This window comes from Patagioenas fasciata, chromosome 5 (genome assembly GCF_037038585.1).
Source record: "Patagioenas fasciata isolate bPatFas1 chromosome 5, bPatFas1.hap1, whole genome shotgun sequence".
Classification (NCBI taxonomy): Eukaryota; Metazoa; Chordata; class Aves; order Columbiformes; family Columbidae; genus Patagioenas; species Patagioenas fasciata.
The window spans coordinates 33592294-33618368 of record NC_092524.1 but is presented as its reverse complement, the minus strand read 5'-3'; the positions used below and the strand labels follow the sequence as shown (position 1 = coordinate 33618368).

Here is a 26075-nt window from a genome sequence, read left to right as displayed (position 1 = left end):
CTTGCAGATTTCAATCACTGGCATTCAGGACTTACCTTCCTTCTAGAGCAGTCCTCCATGTCCACACACTTTGACACATCTATATAATACTATAAATTGCTATGTTACTACACTGTCCCTTCCTGAAAAAAAAATGTTTCATCCATTCTGCCAGCACTATAATCCCCAAAGTTAAGTCAAATTATTATTAAGTGGTTTAAATCTTTTTAAAAGAGCTTATTCAAACTCTTCTGCTCTTCAGATAGTAAATACATGGGTTATATTCCAAGCGACCTCTCCATACTTTTTGAACTGTCATGAATAAACATTTTAATACTGCAGTTACAATACTTTTGCTGTAATTCTCAGGACAAACAGTCACACAACTTTTGTCCAGAGCTAACATTGATTGTTTGTGACTTATCAAATCACAAGGAGCAAAACCTGCTCAATATTCATAAACTTTAAGTCAAGAAAGCAGTGCTCTCTAGACTGACTACTCGCAGACTAACACATTCACTCACTTATGCCATGCTGAGTCCAATAGCTTGCAACCAGTTTAAGGAAAACTCTTAGAAGTTTTACAGTTTTAATATCCTGAAAGACAGAGAACCTATTTTTCTTGCTCCTGTGTTCAAATGATGTTCCTGTCTATTAATAATGGACTTCTAATTTTAGTATCTTTGCTGCAATAATAATAAAAAAATCCTCACTAGCTGGCACTTTCTTCTTACGAAAGTATTCCTATATAACTAACATTCTTTTCAGCACCATTATAAAGATTTAAATCTTTAAGTTTCTTCTCAGGCATTTTCTGGAGCCCTGAGTTAATTTATTCAGCCTATTCTGCAACTTATCCCATTTTTAAAGCCCTGTTCAAAATGTGGACACCAGAAGTAGATACAGTATTTCAGTATCAGCCTCATCAGTGCCACACTCCAAAATAAAATCACCCATTCCTGCCATCTACCATTCCTGTTTATATTCATAAAGGCTGAATTAGCTCTTTGTGCCACAGCATCAGACAACTCTCTGATGTCCTTACCATCTTTTATCAATCTTCTCTGCTTTACAACTTCTCATTTACTGTTTCTATAGCAATCCTTCACATTTTTTATTCATTGTGGTATTCTTCCCTCTGCCATCAATTGCCATTGGTTCCCACTAGACATCACATATTTGATTCAGATTCATTTTTCCATTGTAAAATGTTAATAAATCCTTCCTAAAGATGTTTTTATTTCCTTCAAAAACCCTAAACAACAATTCTTTATTTTGGAGTCTGATGTAACTGAATGAGGCCAGAATTTTTAGTGCGTACTAGACCATTAATTTCACAAACTACAGAAACTGAGTGCTAGAATAAGGAACGTTATTTTGAGATTGCATTTAAACTAGTGAAAAGGAATGTACTGTCATTGTTAAACATCCACAGGGATGTTTTTCACTCATCGCAGTGACCAGTTTTTTATCCCCCTCTTTCAAACAATACTTCTGTGCTTTCAAATAAAATACTCTAGGCTTTTGTCACAGGTCAAGCACTTGACATTTTTTACAGTATGTTCTACAAGGCCCAGCTCAGCAACAAGAACTACATTCACATTAGTACCAGTGTCAGTAGTGGACAGAGCTGTGATTTATTAGGTAAAGGGGAGCAGCAAAGACTAATTGGCCATATGAGGACATAAATGCGTGTGACAGGAATACATAAACAACAGAGAACACATGCAAAGGTAGCTCGCTTCTCTGGCACGTCCCAAGGCACAAGATAAATGGCATTATTAACAGATCTGAGCTATAAGAAATGCAGTATGAATTACACATGCAAATTCTTTCTTTCTCAAAATAGTATCCTGTCCAGAAATACTCCTATATGAAATGAAGTAAATTTTCTATAGTTTGAGAAGATTTAATTCAGTAAAATAGAAGATGAGAAAATGTATTTTAATTTCCTCACAGTAAATGGATCAAATCTGTGATTACAACTTTTTTTCACCACCACACTGGAGACAAAATGCAGACTTCAACGTGTTTAAAATATCAGAAATGTCTTTATCAATATGCCCATAAAGGTGTATACTTACAGCAGAAATTCTGATATTCTAAAACAATTCAGTACGTATTCAATATGTACATCTCTGTAAGGACCATATGATATTTTAAAAAGTCTTAGGGAGGGCTGATAGACATTTGCATGCATCAGGCAAGCATGCTTCAAAAGGGCTGGTTTGGTATCCTCAGTAACAGCTGCAGATATAATGCGAATAATAATGTAAAATAAGGCTTTACATATCAAAACAGCAACTTTTTTTAAAACTACCCTTGACCTCTTATCATACCATATTCAGTAACAGCCACCAGTGTAATCCTCTAATGTGACCTATATAAAGAATTAAAAGATGTTCTTAAAAAGCTATATTTTGGACAAGTCAAAAAATAAAGAAAGGGGGGGAAAAAAAAAAAACAACTGAACACTCAACCCACCCAACCCGAAACACATAGGGCCCACAGAAAACTAGTCTTCTAAATGACAGCTGTAACTCAGTGACTGGGCAGATTTTGTCGACCAGAATACAGAGGCAACGTTGACTAAAATTGTCACACAGTGTGGAGCCTGCAAAGCATGTGCATGACTGCTGGTAGTTCCACAAGTTTCACTGAAGCAAGAAATTAATATACACAGTGCTTGCAAGTTGGTGCCTATAGTAAAGTATACATTGAGATTAGAGCTCAAAACAATAATCTGAATCCATTTTCATTATGTGAGAAGGCAAATCCATTTATTTTGCTGAACTTGTCTGCCCTCTATGAGACCCAAACTCTACTTTGGAAGTATTTCAGCCTGGAAATTCTCTGCAGGTTAGATTAAGCAAAAAATAAGATTGCTTCTGTCATTTCTGTCCATCAGGAAGCAGCCTCATTGCCCAACTAGGCTTGTGATACATCGTTATGTTGGTTACTTTTTATTGCCATTGATGTATCCATAAAGCTAACGCAATTATGACCATTTAAATATTATCCTTCAACTATTTACTTATCTTCTGGAGAGAAAGCAAGGTTCATCTGAATACAGAGCAGCTGATTTTGAGGTTAGGTAGTGAGGTAAACAGAGAGGTGATGTGGTTCTTCTTACGGCTTGTGGTTCTTCCACATAAATAAATCAGTGCAGCCTTACAGTATATTCTATGAAAAGTGAGACACAATAATCCCAGAGGCAATCAGAACTTAATGGCGTTTTATGTTTTGAGTTTCCATTGGAGTTTTCCCTATGTACTCAGGGATCAAATCTTTTTATTCCCTACAGCATAAAACACAGATCTTTGTAGAAGGTGGATGGCCCAAAACTGTTTGCAACACTGATAAAACACTGTCACAAACCTGACAGACAGACAGATGTTCTGTGAAACTGGGCATGTGAAAATACAAAAGGTAATCTTTATTTTTATTTCAGACAAATCATAAAAGAGTAATATAACAGAAAGGTTTTATTAGCAAGACCATGTACTCCCATTTGGACACCTAAGTATGAGAGCTATGGGTGCAATCTTGCTCTTCAAAGGCTTATGACGAGCATGTGTTATGGGAAGAAAAAGAAAACCTGTGTTCAGCATAAAGACCACGGAGATAGATAAAGTGTTAGCTGGACATTTGATCCAAATAATTTTAGAACATTAAAAATTATCTTATATAGCCTTTATCTTTGTTTCCAGACATGGGGGGAGGCTTTTTCCAGTTTTCCTAACACAGCTTTTTGCAGGCCTGAAGATTTATGAAACTCTGGATATTAAACTGGCCAAAACAGCCATTTTGGTGCTCAGTAATATTTGAAGAAAATGCACTGTTAAGGAAAGAGTGAAATATTTCTCTCTAAAATTTTCTGAATAGTGAAAAAGGAATAGCAGTTGTTTGAAAGATACATATAAGTTTCAGAAGCAGGAAATAACAAAAAGCATGTCAAGCACATTGTTCTGTAATTTGGTCTAAAGATCATAAATACTCATGCAGTGGAATTCTTGACATACATGTATACACATTCCATCTAAGGCCAACATCAGCTCTACATTTATAGAGTAGGTTAACCACAGAAATAGTGGAATTTATTTGTACCACTGTACTTGGCACCTGGACATCAAAGTAAGGCTATGTTAAGAAAGAGGCACTGCATGTTCAAAAACCTTCCTTTACATAAAACCTTGTTTTTATTGGACATCAGTGAGTCAAAGGCAGATGGCTGATCTAATTTTAGTTAGGGACAGATACAACCCACTAGCGGCCAGGGTAATCAAGGGTAGTCAAGGTTATGAGCCCCAAGCAACAAATTTATTTTACCTCATATTCAGATTCCAGTGTTACAGTGTTCTGTTTTAATTTTTCTTTCAAAGCTGGATCAACCTGCAAGATAAAAGCAAACATTTTTACTCTATTTTTGTTTAAGAATTTTTTAAAATAAATCCTAACCCCAAATAAACTAAATATTGGTACATGCAAATCCTCCTCTCCTCTAAATGAGTTTATGTGTTGTTTGTTCAGAGACCAGGACGATGAACACAGTACAAGAATTGGGCTGAAAAGAGACCAGTCAACAGCCAAACTTCTCAAATCAAAAAGGAAGCACATTTGTAAGTAGATCTGCCCTTGCATTACCTTAGATACTTGAATCTGTAACTTTTGTTTGAAACTGTGAAACTAAACAAAGCCTTGAACAAATGAAACAAGAAAGACCAAGAAAGAGAAAATTGCCATCACACTACATATTTTACTCCTGGAAGTTGTGTTGGGTACATAGGTATAATATATATTCTGGTTTTCAAAGTCTAAGCATGAGTTAAAACTTCCCATTTTCTGGTGAACACACAGCTCTTTCCTCGTTTTGATTCTGTACTGACAGTGCTGGAGATTCCTGCCAACTTTCAGAGAAGTTTGTTCAAAGAACAAATCTAAGAACAGACATGTCAGTGAAACACAGCAGATACATTCCACATTTTAACAGCTTCTGCGCCCAGAAGCAGTTATGTTTATCCCTCCCTTTACTAAGTAACATCTGTCTCCCACAGGCTTAGGAGTAGAAGCAAAGGGGAAAAAGATAATTAGCATTCTTCATGCTTAGAGAAACCATTTAATGTTCTCCTCAAACAGATATAAGCTACATATGCAGTATTCAGATGTAGTCTTTAGGCTAATCAATTAAAATATCAAATAAATCTACCATGAGAAAACATTCTCAATTTTAGACCTTAAACACAACCAGTGTTCAACAAGCCAGATGTGTTAGGAGACTGGTAATGTGGTTAGTTCTACATCCCTGGCACACTAGCCCAACTACGATTAGTTCAGAAAAAAAAAAAAGTTGTTATTCTTAATTTGCTTCTTCTTGATCTCAATGGAGAGGGCTGAGTTTTCTTTGCCACAATCAACCTCAAATGTCTATAAGCAGTCTGGAAAAGAAAAAAGCAGGGAATAAATATTATAGAATTTGCCTGGTTGTTGACAAGATCCACCTTCATATTCCGCCCCAATGCAAGCTCCTGAACCTCAGAGGTACTAAAAATACACACTTACTATCTGTACTGATGGGGATTGCTCTGAAAAATTTCCCTAGGCCATAATGTTCCCCTCGGTTACAGACACTGCCTGCTAGTTAGTATGCAACCTGTGAGATCTCAGTTCCTAAGGATGCTCAGACTGGCAAGTCTAACACCATCTGTGCATGGCCAGAGGTTCTATTTCCTTATCTGATCAGAGATCTGGCCATAGAAATACATGCATTTATTTGCAACTTCCAGACTCATTACACTTGGGAGCTAAGCCAAAACATCTAAAATGGTTTAAGTCTGTACAAGATACAGCTCCCACCTTCTTTTTAATTAAAAAAAAACCTTGTAAAACAAGGTAGTGTCTCTGCACTGGCCCTCAACATCAAATAAAAAATGAAATGCTGCATCTCTGCCTTGGCATTCAAGGCCTCCACAGAACTGCCCCTTATTAAAGATGGATTGCCTCTCTCCTGTGACCATGACCTCCAACAACAGCCATGCTTCGTTAGAACAACTAACCCATCCATCACACGGCCAGAAATGCAAACTCTTTGGGCAGTCAGACAGGCTTTGGAGCTCGCTTTCACAGAGATAAGAGTGATCGTGGACCCTACTGTATTCAAAACTAAAAGCAAACACTATTTGTTATGCTTGGTGTTCTCACAATACATGTATGGACAAAGCGAAATAAATGCTCCAGCAAGTAAAGAAGCAAGCGAGTTTTATACCCTCCTATGTTTTCCCTTCATGAGATAACGATTGGAACAGCATTTTCACTTAATAATCATAGCCAGAATTTAACTTACAAAGACAACTCAATATCCCCATTATCAAGTTTTATTTTCGCAATTTTTTGTGTGTTTGTTTGATGTGTGGTGTTCGCATGGCCACATTTGTGTAAGGTAAAGGGAAACAAGCAGTGATGTTAATGCTGCTTCTCCTCCCTTCCAGGCCCTTCTGTCCTCAGATTTCCTTGTGTCCTCACTCTTCCCTGCCCACACAAAGGGAGAAGACCAGGTAGAACTGGGACACAGCATCCCAATACTCACAACTGTTTGATGCTGTAGCTGTAATATTGACGAAAATGAAGAAATTAAGGACGTGAGTTGAAATTTCTCATGACAGAAAGTTATCCTGTAAATGAGCAATGAAGAGAAACTGCTGCTTCTTTAGAAGCAGGAATTTTATTCGGCAAATTAACTTACAAAAAAAGAGTAGTTATACTGTGTTTTGAGGGAAAACTATACACACAACTCGGCAAGCTCTTAATATTTAACACACAGTCACATGAAGACTCGAAGTCCACTCTGCAGAACATGTTATTTTGCTTGAAGTTCCACACACAAAAAAGGGAGCAAGTATGTATTTCCTCTTATCTTTACCTTTTTATTCCCTACACACTTACCTATGTAGAATAATTTAAACGTATTAGTACTCAACCTCACACAGAAATTGAGTCATCTGCACGTTCTAAAGCCTTGATTGCAAACCCCTGCTTTTCAGGTGCCAAATGGAGGCAGATGGGTTACAAACTGTTTTCAGAACCAATATGGCAGCTGAGAAAAAGTATATTATAAAGTTCTGTTTCCACAGTGTTTGTACCATGCTGCAGTGTCTTTACAACAGGAAAAGAACAAAGAAAGAAAAACAGAATGGTGCTATTTTCATTCTGAAAAGGCAGATGAACATAAATATGAGCTGCAATCACAGACCATAACCAAGGAATGCTTAGAATGTGGGCAGAGCCAGGAAAGTGTTCATGACAAAGCGGTTGCTCCTTTGTATCACACATCTGCTGGAAGATTCAAACACAAACACACACATTTTGCTTCCATGATGCCCACTATGCCAACACACTTACTGCCAAATGAGCTAGAAGTATTCAGCTATGTACTAGCAAATGAATCACCAGCTAAATTTTGAATACAAATTCCTATTAGTAAATATGATGAGGGCAGCAGACAAAGTCCAAGTGCCATAACAGCCTGGCAATGTCCTCTGCACCGTTATTTAGGAGGCAGGAAGGAACAGAAAATATCCCGTTACATTAGAGGACTCCTTCTTGTCAGGCAAGATCTCAGATGCTCCTTTAAGATCCATTTATATTCAAGCTTTGTCTTCAAATATGGAATTCAAAGATGTGTGAACTTACAATTACAGCATAACTTCACATTAAATCATTACTGAAAATCTATCTAAATACTTAACGCAAGTATTCAGACAGTTTTCATGAGATGCTGTCTGCAAGGCTTCGAAACCAATACTGCAAGTATCATTTGTCCAGGCTTTACTATATTTTTTACTGGGGTGTGGGTTTTGTTGTTGTTTGCCTTTTATATTTGTTTTGGTTTTGTTTGTTTGTTTGTTTGTTTTCCTATGTAGCGCTTGTGGCAAAAATGAATGAAACATTCCAGTACTATTCAATATGTTCATCAGTGACTTGGATGAGGGACCAGAGTGCACTGTCAGCAAGTTTGCTGATGACACTAAGCTGGGAGGAGTGGCTGACACGCCAGAAGGCTGTGCTGCCATCCGGCGAGACCTGGACAGGCTGGAGAGTTGGGCGGGGAAAAATTTAATGAAATATAACAAGGGCAGGAACAACCCCAGGTTCCAGTGTAAGTTGGGGAACGACCTGTTAGAGAGTAGCGTAGGGGAAAGGGACCTGGGGGCCCTGGTGGACAGCAGGATGACCATGAGCCAGCACTGTGCCCTTGTGGCCAGGAAGGCCAATGGCATCCTGGGGTGTATTAGAAGGGGGTGGTTAGTAGGTCGAGAGAGGTTCTCCTTCCCCTCTACTCTGCCCTGGTGAGACCACATCTGGAATACTGTTTCCCATTCTGGACCCCTCAGTTCAAGAAGGACAGGGAACTGCTGGAAAGAGTCCAGGGCAGAGCCACAAAGATGGTTAAGGGAGTGGAGCATCTCCCTTATGAGGAAAGGCTGTGTCTCTTCAGCTTGGAGGAGCCTGAGGGGTGATCTCACTAATGTTTATAAATATGTAAAGGGTGAGCGTCAGGAGGATGGAGCCAGGCTCTTTTCGGTGACAACCAACAGTAGGATGAGGGGTAATGGATACAAACTGGAATACAGGAGGTTCCACTTAAATATGAGAAGAAACTTCTTCTCAGTGAGGGTGACAGAACACTGGAACAGGCTGCCTGGGGAGGTTGTGGAGTCTCCTACTCCGCAGACATTCAAAACCTGCCCAGACATCTTCCTGTGCAACCTCATCTAAGTGTTCCTGCTCCGGCAGGGGGATTGGACTAGATGATCCTTCGAGGTCCCTTCCAATCCTTAACATTCTGCGATTCTCAAAGTATTTTGCACTATATGGGCTTATTTAATAGTACAGCAATTTGGAAGTGCAAAGGCAGGTACATAGACGAATCTCAAAAAAGGTTTAAGAATAAAGTTTTCAAATTAGAGGTTTGTCCCATTTTACATTCCACTGTTCCTTCAGATTTACCCTTTTTTAACTTCAAAAGATTCCCAAAGCTACAGACTCAAAAAAAAATTTCTTAGCTGGCTAAAAGTAATAGGGATTAAGCACAAAAATATTCTCAGAACTCTTAGTAGGCACCTTTTTGAGGCTGTAAGTACCTAAAAACCTTTAAAAATGTGACTGCCACACAAAGAGGTCCATCTCAGGGAACAGACAAGGGGCACCACTTCAGAGCAAAGCAAGAATACCTGGTGCTTGCAGCCCCCACCAAAGCAGGGACTCCTGCAGTGCATGGCAACAAACTCTCGGCCTCTCTACACTCAATAAAGGGAAATTTTTGATTGTAACACAAATATTTCTGGCACGTAAAACGTAATCATATAACGTAAAATGTAATCATTTACATATAAATGTAAATCATAGAATCACTTTGGTTGGAAAAGACTCTCAAGATCACAGAATCACAGAATGTTAGGGCTTGGAAGAGACCTCAAAAGATCATCTAGTCCAGTCCCCCTGCCGGAGCAGAAACAGCTAGATGAGGTTACACAGGAAGGTGTCCAGGAGGGTTTTGAATGTCTCCGGAGTAGGAGACTCCACAACCTCCCTGGGCAGCCTGTTCCAGTGTTCCGTCACCCTCACTGAGAAGAAGTTTCTTCTCAAATTTAAGTGGAATCTCTTGTGTTTGAGTCCAACCATTAACCTAACTCTGGCACTTAAGCACATCCCTAAGAACTTCATCTACACATCTTTTAAACACCACCAGGGATGGTGACTCAACCACTTCCCTGGGCAGCCTGTTCCAATGCCTGACAACCCCTTTCGTGAGGAACTTTTTCCAAATATCCAATCTAAACCTCTCGTGGCACAACTTGAGGCCGTTTCCTCTTGTCCCATCATTTGCTACTCAGGAGAAGAGACCAACACCCTCCATGCTACAACCTCCTTTCAGGTAGTGGTAGAGAGCGATAAGGTCTCCCCTCAGCCTCGTTTTCTCCAGATTGCACAACTCCAGTTCCTTCAGCCACTCCTCATCAGACTTGCGCTCCAGACCCCTCACCAGCATTGTAACCCTCCTCTGAACTTGCTCCAGCACCTCAATGTTTTTTTTGTCATGAGAGGCCCAAAACTGAACACAGGATTCAAGGTGGGGCCTCACCAGCACAAAGTATGGGGGGACAATCACTTCCCTAGTCCTGCTGGCCACACTATTCCCAATACAAGCCAGGATGCTGCCAGCCTTTTTGGCCACCTGGGCACACTGCTGGGTCATATTTAGCCGGCTGTCAATCAGCACCCCCAGGTCCTTCTCTGCCAGGCAACTTTCCAGCCACTCTTCCCTGAGCCTGTAGCACTGCCTGGGGTTGTTGTGACCCAAGTGCAGGACCCAGTACTTGGCCTTGTTGAACCTCATGCAATTGGCCTGAGCCCAACGATCCAGTCAGTCCAGATCCCTCTGTATGGCCTTCCTACCCTCCAGCAGATCAACATTCCCACCCCATTTTGTGTCATCTGCAAACTTACTGAGGGTGCACTCAATTCCCTCATCCAAATCATTGATAAGAGATAATAAATAGAACTAGTCCCAGTACTGAGCCCTGGGGAACATCACTCGTGATTGGCCACCAACTGGATTTGGCTCCGTTCACCACAGCTCTTTGGGTCCGGCCCTCCAGACAGTTCTTTATCCATTGCAGAGTACACCCATCCAGCCATGGGCTGTCAGCTTCTCCAGGAGAACATTGTGAGTTACGGTGTCAAAGGCTTTACTGAAGCTAAGTGTACAACATCTACAGCCTCCCCCTCATCCACTAAGTGGGATGCCTTGTCATAGAAGGAGATCAGACTGGTCAAGCAGGAAGTATGCTGCTACTAAAAAAATTTTCTAGCTAACAATTTTTCACTGTTCCTTGGTAATCACAGTTCATTTTGGTTCAGAAACAAATAAAATAGAGAGCAATAGTGACACTAACAAATTTCACAAAATTTACCTCCAGGATCAGGAAAGGATAGCTTTTCCCTAACACCATCACTAGCCCCTTTTGATGGCCAGAGGGCTGGAACAGCTCTCCTGTGAGGACAGGCTGAGAGAGCTGGTGGTGTTCAGTCTGGAGAAGGCTCCAGGGAGACCTTATTGTGGCCTTTCATTACTTGAAACGGTCCTATAAGAAAGATGGGGACAGACTTTTCAGCAGAGCCTGTTGCAGTAGGAGAAGGAGTAAGGGTTTTAAACTAAGAGAGGGTATATTTAGGCTAAATAAAAGGAAGACATTTTTTACAACGAGGGTGGTGAAAAACTGGGACAGGTTGCCCAGAGAGGTGGTAGATGCCCCACCCCTGGAGACATTCAAAGTCAGGCTAGACAGGGCTCTGAGCAACTTGATCTAGTTGAAGATGCCCCTGCTCATTGCTGGGAGGTTAGACTGGATGAGCTTTGAGGGTCCCTTCCAACCCAAACTATTCTATGACTATGAAACAAAGCAGTGTCACTTCTGCTAAGCATTCAGAGAGGAGAAGTTGATCCAGGTTCTGATTTTCAGGGTAGCATTCCAGTCATCCGCAACACACATATGCCTGTACCTGTAATTTAAATAGCCCACTTCCACAACAGTCTCTCAGCTATTGCCATTATTATTTATTTGACCACTTATTATTTGTGGCCATGGGTTTTAGTGCAAACCAAGTCTCAAATATCACCTAAAATTAATAGTTCAATTACTACACAAGGAAACTGTCTGGAGACAACTGTGTCATGAGGACTACACTTTTAACAGCCTCCTCTCACACAAGTCAGTCTAGTAAGTTGGACACTTGTGTCCGGCGACTGGCATGTACTGATCAAACAGTTGTATGCCAAAGCATTACAAAACCTTCCCTCTAGGAAGCATTTCCAGACGGCGGAAGAAGATGTTTCTACCATGAAACTTCTTTGTTTTTTTTCTAACACATTAATATCCTTTTCTACCTTATCCTCCACAAATTAATATCCCCCTGAGAAAGATTTCAGCTTTTACTTTTGAAATGGGGAAGGATGATGGCTTGGATGTAATGAACATGAATTGAGCTTATTTTTCTCATCTGCTCACATCAGCATAAATCAAGGGGACAAAATTGTCCTGCAGGATCCACAACACAGAGACCACAAAACAACTCCCTATATTAAGTTCTTCATTTTGCTCTCACCACCCATTTTTCAAACTTAAAGTAAACCAGAGCCACCAGTTCTGCCTCTCCCAACAGAATATTTTATTTGAAAACATTTATCACACGCCTAACTGCTCTAAATGCAAAAATCAGCAACCTTGTGTGGATCGGTCAACTCTAATCTTCCTTGAGAAGACTCCCATAAATTGTTATAAAAGTCTGTGTCACATATATTCCAAATTGTGGTTTATGAGCAGAGTGAGAAGCTGTAGACAAGAGAGGATAAATCCCAGGACTCATGAAGAACAGTGTAAACAAGAGTCAAGATGAGAGCTGCTCTAATTAAGGAATTAAAGGAACCAAGCTTGTAAAGGTTGTAAAGTACAACAAAGGTTGTATTTATGCCAAATTCTCTGGCACATAGTCTTTGGCGACAGGGAAGGGCAAGGCAAAACATACCATTCCATGCAACTTCATTCACGACATCCCTTAACTACATTATTTATAATATTTAATACATGAAAAAGACTTGGTAAGGCATATTCTTGGACAGAAATACTTCTGAACACTGGGGAGGCAACTGAGACTAGATGCAAAACCTGGCTTTGTGTTCATTGACGCTTCCCTAAGATCTGCATAGAATACAGACAGTTAAACAAAAAAATATTTCACCCAGGCTCTGACAGAAATCAATGCAGACATTTCCAAAGGAACAACATAAAATCTTATTACAGCAGCAGTTCCCAAAGATACAGTACATGGTGCACCTGTGATCTCTCAAAATCCAAATCTTCTACTTGCTTCCAGATGGATCAAAAAAATCTCAAACTCTGAACCATACATTTTCACATGATAATGTCATGGGAAACACAATTAAGTTAGAGGCTAATATGACGACCAAACCATACCACACTTCAGAAAGCACTTAAACATATCTAGATTTCTCATATATAAGGTCATCAAAACTAAGAAGGGTTCTATAGCTTTCAGTTCCAAGAAGAAGGTACTCAAGCATTTAATCAGTGATTTGTATGCACATTTATTTATTTGATTGATAAAACATAAATTAGTGCCTTAAATCTTGGCTCTGAGTATGCCAACATAAATTGCATTTTTCATTTCACAGAGGAATTCAGTGCAAAAACTGTTTCTTCCAGTATAAAATAAAATGTTTCAGAGAAAAAGAAAACACAAAACAAACAAACAAAACAACATGCCCCAAAAAAAACCAAAAAAACCACCACAAAACAAAACAAAAAACAAACAAAAAAACCACACCACCAAAAAACCCTGACAACAACAAAAGACCAAATGCAAGTCCAGAACTAACAGCAAGACCCTTGGCGTTTTTGAAAGGTCCCTGCAAGGAAAAGCAATTTTTGCAGCATGCATAAAGATGAACGAGTTCTAAGTACAGACCCAACCTCACCTCTCAAAGTCAGAATGGCAAAGCTGTCCAATACAGGATCTCACAGCTGGCATTCACACACTTTGCTACATCTTGGTTTCCCTGCAACCAACTAGTACAAAGGGAAGAACTTGCTAAGTATTGTGTAAAGTTTTTCACAAATTTCTTTTTTACTTTCTTCCAAACAAGAAACAAAGTGTAAGACCTCCCAGGTGAAATGGACAGAACATGCTGAAGATCCATGGTGTAAATTACGCAAGAAAGGCAGAAGTGGTTCAGCCTGACTTACTATCAGATTATTTCATGCATTTATTTATCATCACAGAAAGGGGTGCAAAGTAAGGCAACAGCACAGTTTTTCCTGTGGGCCAAAAAAGATTCTTAGCCTGGAACAAGAGTTGCAGAATTTGCTGAGTCAGCCATCACAAAACATTGACAGAGAAAACTACAAGAGCAATAAGTTGCCTATTTTAAAAACATTAAAAGACAATTTCTCAAGTTGCCCTTGTAAAGTCTCGTTAGAATGCTATACTTGTCCTGCCACATAAACTGTGTGAAGTACAGGACATAAATTGAACATCCCTAAGGTACCAGTTTAGAAAAACGAAATGTTACATAAAACAGTACTTAAAAATTTCCTTTTCTTCTCAATGTGTGAGCATGATTTATGAAAAATTACTGAAATCTACTGAAAGACTTTAAGCTCTTAAGTATCAGTTTCATCATACCTTAATTTACACCCAAGCTCTTTGCAATGTTTTAACAAACCTCTCAAAATTCCTTATAATGTATCTGCTGTTATACATATGTGAAATTTACATTTTCAAAAATGTTTTCTGCATATTTCAGTTAACCCATCACCATGTTGTTTAGATATTATTAGTACAGCATTAATCAACGTATGCAGAAGTCCAATTCTATATATGAAAAATGTCAAACTCCTGCATTCAGAATCATGTGATCTTCAGTGGCAAAAGCAAAAGCTTTTACTTTGAAAAAAAGTTGCACAAACACAAAAGGAACTCAAATAAGAGTTCTTCAATATTTACTGAAGAATGATTTGCTGTATCCAAATTATAGGGTTAACTGGTTTCACCTGCACCAACTTTCTGAAAATAATGGACACGCTACTGAAAGCACCCCTAAGGTATATGGAAGGACTCACATAATGCGAGTTTGTGATGCCGGTATTTAGGAAAACAAAAAAACAAAACACAACTTTTTGCCTCGAAACGGAACATACTTAACAGCAAGAAATAATAAAGATAAAATACAACTTTTGGATGCAACCCCTGCAGAGTGAACACTTTTTAATCATATTTTTTAAAAGAATGCCTTTAATGGCTATGTACCTAGTACGCAAGTTAAAGCTGGAAAATAGGTGTAAATATAGTTTAAGTTTTTCCTTATCACTCTTTTAGTCTTATCCTAACTCTGGACAGAACCAACCTCTTTGTGGTAACTCCAAAAAACAGAAAGGTCACTTAAGTTTCTGTTAAAAGCAAGTAACTTCAAGAGGGAAAATGAGAATTGGCAGTTGAAGCCAGCGTGTAAGCAGCTGGTGTTCCCCTCCTCATCATCTTTTCACTACTGTACGAGCAGATGGAAGAGGACTGGAGAGGGTGTCCTCTGTAGTTCTGTGCTTCAGCAGAAATACCTGTGTTCAGGTGTTCACTGACTGCTCAATTAGGCTTGTCCTACTCAACTAGTCCTTGTACCACCTTAACAACATAGCAAAACCAAAGGCAACATTCAATGTCTAAACCACTATCTTTCGCTTGGTGTCTCAGTTCAGAAATACAAAGGAATTCATTTAAAGGGAAAAGCCCACCTTCCTCATGAGAGACCAAACCTTAAAGCTTCAATAAAAGCACTGGGGCGTCAATGTAACAACAACAACAATGAGGAAAAAAACACACACAAAAAAACCCCAAACCCAGAAAAACCCAACCAACCTTCTCACATAGGAACAGACATAGGTGATACTTCAAATGTTATCTAAATACCCAATACAGCTAAAAGACTGCACAAGCACTCTTGCAGATTAGGAACGTTTTCCTTAACCAAACTTAAATGTACACAATTACATATGCATTTTAAAATTTTCTAAATGTGTAAGTTAATGCCTAAGCCCCGTCTTGAGCCATGTGAAAATATACTTGCTACCTTCACACAAACAAGTCCAGTTTTCACAAACCAAGAGCAAGAAAATATACACTGAATTTTTTACTGACTCAAGAAAATCAACAATTTAAAACAAAACCAAAAATCTGCTGGTTTTTAACACTGAAAATTGGTTTTAATTGTTTTAAAATATCATTTTCATTTATATCAAAACTTTCTGTAAGTACTGAAACAAATTTTGATTTTTTTATGTCTACATGGACAGAAATAATTTTCAGAATTCAGTGTGAAATTATCCAAATTGCTTTCATTGTTCTGAAACTATATTTCTGCAAATAAATTACTGAGAAACTCCCCAACTACGAAATTCTAACAACTGTCATCCTAAATCTGCATGTGTTAAAGGAACTAACACTTCTCATCCTACAGTTCACATAGGATTTAAGTAAAAATACTTTCCACACTGACATCTAGTGAAGTTTTACAGTAAGAAGAAAAAAATCTGTTCTAATGCCTTCCGCTTTCAGAGAGCATTTCATCATCAAATTACCTATATTTTAGGTTACTAGAATTAGCAACACATTAGTACATTGTGCACTATTTTATCTTAAAAGATATTTTGCCACTATTTTTAATAAACAACATTCTTACCTGCCTGAGGCTCAGACATTCTGATAGTGCATTACAGAATGTTATAATGATAAGATCTGGTGTAATTCAATTTACAACCTGAGTAGGAAAGTTACTGTGTTCCTATTATGCCAGCTGTACTTGTAAAGGCTAAACATCCAACACTAACAGAACAATTCTACTACATTCAGTGAGAACTATGAATGCAAAATATTTTAATTCATACATTTCAGATATTGATTAAAAAAGTCATCTCCCTTCTCTGTGCAATACCCAGAAAGCTTGTAATCCTACATTCTCTCTGTAGTCAATGAAGAAAGACAGGTTCCTCTGAGAATACCTAAATTAGTCTCCCGCTCTGAATCATCCCAGAACTTAGGCCCAGAAGCTTTATGAACAGCACACAGTCTTCGAGGGCGCCGAAGTGGACAGACTGTCAGGAGAGCCTGTGAATTTCTTAACCCTATGGCTGTCCCTCTGCTCACACAGGACAACAAATCAAACACCATCTCAGATACCTTCCACCCTCCCTGAGCTCTGCTCCAGGGAGACAAAGCGCTATGGTGTAACAACTAGAACGCTAATCCCAGCACTCATTAAGGTTCTAAAGGCAAAGCCTCATTTTTATGCTTCATCTAAAAAAGACAGTTAAGCACCAACTGACACAACATACAGGAGGTTCAGTGCTGACTCTGGGAAAAATGTATCACCTACTGAATCACAAGTAAACCTATAAACGCTTTCTGCAGTGACAGATATTTGAAGAGACAGATTATGCATTTTCCCCTCTCATTAGTGGTTGTACTCCAGATCCGAGTTTGGACTCTGTTTTTTCAGATTGCTGCATTGCTGTAGTTTACAACAGAACCAGTTGATTTGGGTCTTTCTAGCGTCAAAACGCTAAGGAGAAGAAAGGGAAGGTCCATTTAGACAGAGATCACGCTCAAAACTGAAACTTTCTGGGGCAAAGGGTTTTCAATGCTTTCCTGGTAAAAACCATAGTGATCTACAAGTCCAGAAGTACAGAAAATGCTGATCTAGGGACCGGGACACCAGTACTTCTGTTTGAGCTTCCATCTGCTGACACCGTGGCTATTGGCTTCACCAGATGAGTCTGGAAAGCTAGATGTTTTCTGGTGCTTGAGTGAGGTGAGGGGAAAATCAGCTGGATATTGAATTATATTTTGGCTAAAAGCTGCCTGAAGCTAAATTATACACTTGTAATCACTTCAATCATAAGGCAAAAGTACTAGTAATTAATTGTGGCAATGTGACAGGATTTAAAGCAACCAAACAGAATTCTTGGTAGTATATAAAATGTAAAAATCTGAAAGCTGTTAGCATTTTACGTACTGAAATTAGTTCCACTTGCAATGGCATCAGAATCTGAATGCAATGGCATCTTCATCTGAATCTAATCTTGACAACAGAAACACCATCAAGAATTATGAAATGAAAAACCGGCTTCTGTTTAAAACAAGGAACTCTTAATACTTGCGCTTTATTCTGTATTTCATCCCAAAGAAGCTCAATAATCTGAGTGAAACCTGGCAGATGTCCAGGTTTCTCCATATACAGCCCTTTTTTTCCCCACACACAGAAATCGTGCCCTGGCAAGAAAATAAAAGGAAAAAAAAAGACAAGTTCTGCCATTTGTTTGGAATTTCCAGATGCTGGGCAGCACAGCAGCATAGGCAGGTAGTAGCTCTAATACAGCTGCTTGATGCTTGGAAATCCTAAACAATGTACATTCACTAGGACTTTTGTGCACCCGAAAAAGAGTCATCTTGCGTGCAGAACACACCTAGCACGCTCCCTTCACTGAGTACTCCCGAGCAAGACATGCCACATAGGATCCAAATTCTGTCCTGAATTTCCTGGACATAGGAGCCCTCACATGAGGCACTGACTCCAAGGCAATCTTCTAAGTGCATCTACAACTTGCATACACATATTAGAAGTTGGAACACCACATAGGGTCACCAAGGTATCTCCTAGTTTAAGATAGGTAAATAGCAAAGGGTACATACGTGTTAGTACACATATGTGAAGATTCAGAACTAGATTTACAGGAGATTAGCATCTGGCTGTGTGGCAAAATCCACAGACTAAATTAGACTTCTGGAATAATTTGAAAAAAAGAAAATATTTAAATGCTTAGAAAGGGGATACACATTAGGCAGCAATTAGAGCAGCAGTAACTACAGACAGACAAGAGGAAAGGTTGAAGAGTTAGTAAGGACTAGACAACGTATCCTGAGATTCTAGAAGATACCTCCTTCCAGTTAGGATTCATAACCTTGCCATCCCAGAGCATGGTGAACCAGGTTTTCTTTGTTTCAAAGAAAAAGAACAACTCCCTCATTTCTGAGAAATAACAATGCCCTGACAAAAGGGGGACAGCTTCAAGATGTTTAATATTGAATACTCATTTGATCAAAATACAGACATTCTCAAAGACATAGGAATTAAAAACCAGGTTTTCCCTACTTCACATGTATAATCTAGGTCACAATCACATGTTTTCCCTCATTCTTCCAGTTTCTCGACTACATAGTACAGAAAGAACTTTCAAAAAGGAAAGCTGGTAGTGCCTGTAGCTCCAGGCAATCTACGAATTTAGGGTTACTGCATGTTGCCCAGAGAAAGAAAATGTGCCTTGAAACTGTCACCCACAGCCTGGGTACCTGCCCTCTGGCTGAACCAGCAGGTCCTGGGAAACAGCATCCCCACTTCTGCAGCCATCGTGTGGGAAACCTCACCAGTTCTATACAACAGCTGACTTAGTGGCACTCACATTTCAGCTAACACAGACTGAGGAACATCTATTTAATGAAGCCTAAAAGATTTTCTATATATTTAACAGATGCCAAGCTATCCAGCACCATGAAAGCTAAGATACCAGAGAGCGTGGCCAAAAGCAGAATTTTAGGTACACAAAGGATCTTGAGTCCAAAAGTGATACACATCCAGGTTGCTGCAGAATGGAAGTTTAAAGAATGAAACCTTAGATCTAGACAGATATGAAGCCCCTGACATTTTAAATCAATTTTTCCAATCTTCCTAAAAAGCACAAGACCTCTCTGCTTCACAGAGACAAGCCATTTCTAATTCAATGGTGTTTATTAATGTATACTACACTCAGGATATAACATGACATCCTGCTGTGGATGGCAGAAAAAACCTGCAATTTTTACAGCAGCGGTAACCACTGCATATGTGGAAACTGATGGGTAAGGGCTTTCTTCATTAGAAGAAGAAAAAAAAAAAAAAAAGAAAAGAAAAAAGAAAAAAGCGTGACAAGGTTCAGTGAAACGCTCTGCCATGGAAACCTTGAATATTATCATTTAGGGTCTCTGGCCAAACTCAGTATCATTAGCAATAGATTTTCATATTCATTGCCAAAGAAATCATGCTGGCGTAATATTACAAGATTGAAACTAAAGATTAATTTAAAAACCAGATACTTCAAAGTTAAAAATTGGTACAGTTCTAATTCTTCACCAGTGAACACACATATTACCAAAATAATACCTGTATTACTGTTATTAATGTTATCACATCCAGATTTAGTGAGACTGTCCCAACTTTTAACAACCATGCTGTGATTTTGGGAGCCCAGGTTATTAAGATAAGCCTTCTGGTCTTGATAGGTCTCCTGGTTTCACCTGAACAGGCTGGATGGCCTTGGTCTCATTTTTTCAACTTGATACAAGATGGTAAGAAAGGGCAGGTGTGGGCAACACCTCAGCTCCAGGTTCTTCTACAGCTGTTTGTGGTGATGATAAGCAGTGGGTCTAGGTGGATCCCATCTAGGTGGAGGTCATCTAAGCTCAGGCAAAACAGATTAATTTTTCCTGAAATCAATGGAAAAACATGAACCCACCACTAACAGCTGAACCTCAAAATCTTCAAGAATAGCACAGATAAAGGGCTCATTTCTATGCAGTTCCTCTGGACTGAATGGAAACAAGAAAGAAAACTGATGTCTGAACATCTGGTACCACCACAATACAGAGTATATAAAGCTCTGCTACCCTTTCATTTTTGTGCCATATTGCAAGAGTGAAATTACTACCTTGGATGATTCTGAACCATGGTCAAGATATGTAACAAGTTCCAATTTCCCCCTGCCAACAAAGACACCATAAGGGCACCTGTTTAGCCATCAATCAGGAGCCAGGCTGCCTCACTTAACATCCGATTCTAAAACGCTCTACAAAGCAGGCTATGCTTGAAAGCAAGGTCTGCTTTAATTTAGTAAAATACACTTCAATACATAAAAGACTAACAAAGATTTTTTTTTTCCTCCTATAAGCAGTCATAAATGTATGCCTCTCACATTCTCTAAAGCACCAAACAACATTTCAGTGTATTATTTTCTTAATTTTTGAGGACCTAAGGCCAAGCTCATTAATGAAATTAGTATTTGAAAATCAACTAAATCAACTTACACAAAGAAATTAGCCTAAGTTTGTCTCCATTAGACTTGATACTCAGGCCAACCTGACCTGCCTAAGGAAAAAAGAGAAGAAAACAATAATCACCAACATCAATCCCTTGCCACACTGTGCTTGTGTAATTAGCTTACTGAAACCAATTAAACACAGGAAGATGCATTTATAAATAAATGCTCAAAGGCTAGATGAGAAGACTTAATTATTCTTCCAAGTTCAGTGACAGATGCTAAAATGATTCCATGTTCCTTCGCAGACAAGTTTAGAAAGGGTACCTTTCCAATCAAAAAAATTCCACCAGACACCAATTAAAGATATTTTGAGTTGATTTTGTTCACAAATTAAACAGGATCTTTTCAATACAACTTCCTATGAAATCATGGAGGAAACTCTCCAGAATCACATAATATTTCAAACACAAACAACAGATCAAATAAGAGAGAGTTCCTCTACCTTCAAGCTATCTGCTAGTCTGCCAATGAAGCTGCAAGGGAAAGCATATTTAGGGCAAGCTTCATCTCACCTGATTTGAGCGATCTACATCAGGGGTGTCAAACTAATTTTCAAACCTTTGATGTGAAGCACAAAGTCTCTATTCAGGCTCCCCCTACAGTCAGCTGAATAGAGAACAGCATTTCTAGAGAAAACTAATGACACTTTAACATAAGTGTCCAAAAACCTAACTCATCTGCACCTAAAGGTAGGCAGAGGTTTATCTCACCTACCATTCCCTTCTCAAATTAAATGTAAATATATTCATACACTAAGGATGGTACTCATCTCACTGAAATGTGGTAATAATGAAGCGTCAAGCTCAATCTCTCTACTTTTCTGTTGGTCAAAAGAGAACATCTTTCTCAGCCATCTATTTTTAAATTAGACAAAGTACATATGGGAGCATTTCCCTCTCAAACCATCTATATGGGCTGCCTGGATAGCTGCCTCAAACCAAGCATTTCATTTAAGACAATAGCAACATGAGCAAGACGAATCCTTGACTCAGTGCACAGCACCACAAACATGCATTTAGATTTAGCTAGGCAGATACTGAGTGTTTAAATTTTACTTCCTTAACTCTAATGATAACTAGAGTATTTTCAGTAATAACAGCATCAATTTACATTGACCTTAGCACTGGTAGGAGGTGTTGGCACTCCAGGAAATCTATAAATCTAAAGGATGAGCCTAAATCCATTTGGAGCAAAATCAAGCAGAAAGCCAGCAGAACACAGAAGATAACAGAGTGTATGGAACGAGCTGGGCTGGCAGCAATAGCGTCAGGTACATTACTTGCCATTAGAACAACCTACACCAGCATGTACTTCACCAGCCCTGTCCATTGACTTAGCCTATCCAGATTTCTCCTTGAAATGGTGAAGTCAGTCAAGTTTTGGGCAGACTTATGATCTTTGGGAACACCAAGGTATAATATGATTTCAAACGTGGAAGCTTATCCATTACGAACTGCAATGAAAAGTCAGTTGAACAATTTGGGGGCAGGAAGAAGAAAACACACCTTTACACATCCAGCTACAAATACTGTTTGCTATCTCAGTTAAGTTCTTAGTATCTTCAATAGCTTTGCAAATAGAGCAAATACTGTTTTCTAACACAGATGCAGGTCCTCAAATAAGATAAACAAGACAGCTTCCAGGGAAGCAGCTCTAGGTAGCACTAGTGGCTCACAGTATGTTTAATGATGAGGACAATCTGCTGACATTCCACAAACATAAGTAAAAAAATAGCATTTTTTGTGTAATTTTAAATGCTACAGACATATTCATAACTTTAGGTTATTCTGTTTTAAAATTTTCAGCTCATATGAAATAAACTACTTAAAGGAAGAAAGTGATGTGACATATAGAAACATGGCAGATTGTTCAGAAACCATACTAACTTTAAAGTAACCTTTAAAATTTAATTTTTTTTTTTTTGGGGGGGGGGGGAAACAAACAACAAAACACACTCATTAAAAAAAAAAAAAAAAAAACAACACCAACCACTTCACACAAAAAACAAACCACAGAACAAATAAAAAAACACAAACCAAACTTCTGCTTGGGCACAGAAATCCTATGCAGATTGAATTAACAGGCAGGTAAAACAGAAGCAATAACCAACAGATAATTTTAGTTGTAATATGTCAGGGCATGCTTATGTGTGCAAACCCTGCAGACACACCTGAGCTAGTTTCCATAATAATGGCAATATTAATGTGCCAGCCAGCAACACAGCATAGTCTTGTCCAATCACTCACAAATTTATTCCCCTTTCTGGATGAATGTTCCAATGTCATTTAAACACAATGCTGCTGCAGTTGTCACCATCTCAACAGTTAAACTGTAGTATGTCTGTGAAACAAAGTAATGTTTCAACTGCAACATAAAAGCATTCTAATAGGCAGATATCACTTCTCAACTATCCACTTACAATAATGAGAAAATGCTAGACTGATTTCCTGGACCTTCCTGAAGCAAAAGCCAGTTATGTTTGCCCCTGATATGAAGGCCTCATGGAAACCGGTCAATTCTCTGCTCCTGTTTCGTCCTGAACTATTTCATTCTGATCCAAAACACTTGAATTAATGGATATCACCTGAGGAAGTGTTTTTTTAAAATACTCACTTGAATTTAAATAATGCCTTTTATTTGAATTAATTAACTTTCCTGTTCCCTACATAAAGTAGAACAGTATTAATTATCTCCCTTTTACAGACTGAGGAAGTGAGACTCACTAAAATTCAATGACTTGCTCATAGGCAGAGAGGAGATCTGAACAATATTTCCATCTTGTTCAGGTTCTTGATTCAGTTCTCTCCTCTACCACATATCTCCTCTCTGCCTATGAGCAAGTCATTGAATTTTAGTGAGTCTCACTTCCTCAATCCTCAGCCTTCCCTCCAGCCCTGGGAAAAGTGATGGAACAACTTATCCTTGGTGCCACCTCAAGGCATATCAAGGATGAGAGGGTGATTAGGAGCAGTCAACATGGCTGCACCAAGGGGTAGTCATGCTTGACCAACCTCATCGCCTTTTATGAGGACAAAATGAGGTGACTAGATGATGGCAGAGAGGTGGATGTGGTCTATCTTGACTTCAGTAAAGCATCTGACACAGTATCCCACAGCATCCTTGCTGCTAAACTGAGGAAGTGTGGACTGGACGATCAGGTAGTGAGGTGGACTGTGAACTGGCTGAAGGAAAGAAGACAGAGAGTTGTGGTCAATGGGGCAGAGTCCAGCTGGAGGCCTGTATCTAGTGGAGTGCCTCAAGGGTCAGTACTGGGACCAGTACTATTCAATATATTCATCAATGACTTGGATGAGGGACCAGAGTGCACTCTCAGCAAGTTTGCTGATGACACCAAGCTGGGAGGAGTGGCTGACACGCCAGAAGGCTGTGCTGCCATCTAGCGAGACCTGGACAGGCTGGAGAGTTGGGCGGGGAAAAATTTAATGAAATATAACAAGGGCAAGTGTAGAGTCTTGCATCTGGGCAGGAACAACCCCAGGTTCCAGTATAAGTTGCTCTCTAATAGGTCATTTCCCAGTGTAGGGGAAAGGGACCTGGGGGTCCTGGTGGACAGCAGGATGACCATGAGCCAGAACTGGGCCCTTGTGGCCAGGAAAGCCAATGGCATCCTGGGGTGTACTAGAAGGGGGTGGTTAGTAGGTCGAGAGAGGTTCTCCTTCCCCTCTACTCTGCCCTGGTGAGACCACATCTGGAATACTGTGTCCAGTTCTGGTCCCCTCAGTTCAAGAAGGAAACAGAACTGCTGGAGAGAGTCCAGTGCAGAGCCATGAAGATGATTAAGGGAGTGGAGCACCTCCCTTATGAGGAAAGGCTGAGGGAGCTGTGTCTCTTTAGTTTGGAGAAGAGGAGACTGAGGGGTGACCTCATTATTGTTTATAAATATGTAAAGGGTGAGTGTCATGAGGATGGAGTCAGGCTCTTCTTGGTGACAACCAATGATAGGACAAGAGGTAATGGGTGCAAACTGGAGCACAAGAGGTTCCACTTAAATATGAGAAGAATCTTCTCAGTGAGAGTAACAGAACACTGGAACAGGCTGCCCAGGGGGGTTGTGGAGTCCCCTTCTCTGCAGACATTCAAAACCTGCCCAAACACATTCCTGTGCAGCCTCATTTTGGTGTTCCTGCTCCGGCAGGGGGATTGGACTAGATGATCTTTTGAGGTACCTTCCAATTCTAACATTCTGTGAAATAAGATTTTCAAGGAGATTCATGGAAGTTATTTAAATCACATGCTGCTATGGGTCCCCTGACACCTGCTGTGAGTTTCAAGACACAATGTTAACGGACAACAGCAGGGAACCCCCAACAATATTCTAAAACCGTAATACTTAGTATAACCAACCACTCAACACACTTAAATCACTATCAAGGTCAATTATGAGAAAAGCTGTAAGTCAGTAAAATGTCAGCACTGTAACTCACCATATTAGCTTTCTTTTCTCTTCCACTCCTCATTCTTTTCTTTTTCAAAGGGCAGCACGGCTTCCAGGATAACCCTCTATGTACTATATGAACTCTTCTTCCTAACTCTGAGGTCTGAGATTATAAAAGAAAGCTGAGATCCTCACAGTTTTATCATTTCATGAGTTAGGATTTCAAGACGCCAAGTAAAAGCAATAAATGAGAATTGACAATTGCAACACTAGCACCTTGCATGTGTCTATAAGCAATGTCTCACGGGTAATTACATACCAGTCAATTGGTCAAAAAGCTTAGGTGAGGAACTCAAAACACTGCCATTCCCTTTACAGGAATTTTAAAGGCAATCTACTCAGTCTGCATCAAGTAAGCTTTACGCTCCTACGCACTTACTAATGAGTGTGCTTCATACCACCACCATCGCTCCTTTTATAATCTCTCCGAGTTTAGTTTTATTGCTAATAGAGTACAGCGTTCTGAAAGAATAGGTCAAGTATTTTCATTTTCACTTGGACTTTAATTCCTGGAGTGTCATGCAATGGCCATACATATTTTAATGCACAACAGTTGATTCAATAGCAAAACTCATAGGAGAAAAGATTAAACTGCAGTCCTTTCGACTCTTCACTGTCTCTACTTTCTGCCTCAGAAAGACAGAAACCATCATTGTTCTCATTTCTTAGGATTCTATTTTTGGGGTGCACTCATTTGCACAGGACAAATGAAAAGTGAACATTATCTACATAGTTTGTAAACACTAAAGAGGTCAGTATAGTAACACTGTCTACCTAATCCACAGCAGGAACTACTTGCAGATTTCAAAGGCTAATTGATGTTTTGTTTCCTGCCAAAATGATCTAGCTTTCCTAGAAGTGCTTCTGCTGCATGTTACCCTGGAGGA

General features: G+C 39.4%; 1 protein-coding gene across 4 annotated transcripts in view; it reads right to left on the bottom strand.

The window, feature by feature from the left end:
- The window catches only part of COX16 (cytochrome c oxidase assembly factor COX16), a 50867-nt gene that overhangs the window by 9830 nt on the left and 14962 nt on the right, over window positions 1-26075 (bottom strand). For 2 of the 4 annotated variants that reach the window (XM_071809278.1, XM_071809279.1), the window contains exons 3-4: window positions 25178-25291; window positions 4309-4371 (exon numbers count right to left, since the gene is read on the bottom strand). In XM_071809278.1, coding sequence (XP_071665379.1) covers window positions 4309-4371; window positions 25178-25291 — 177 coding nt within the window. The remainder of the gene's footprint in view (window positions 1-4308; window positions 4372-25177; window positions 25292-26075) is intronic. The other 2 variants (XM_071809280.1, XM_065839827.2) reach the window with 1 other exon arrangement.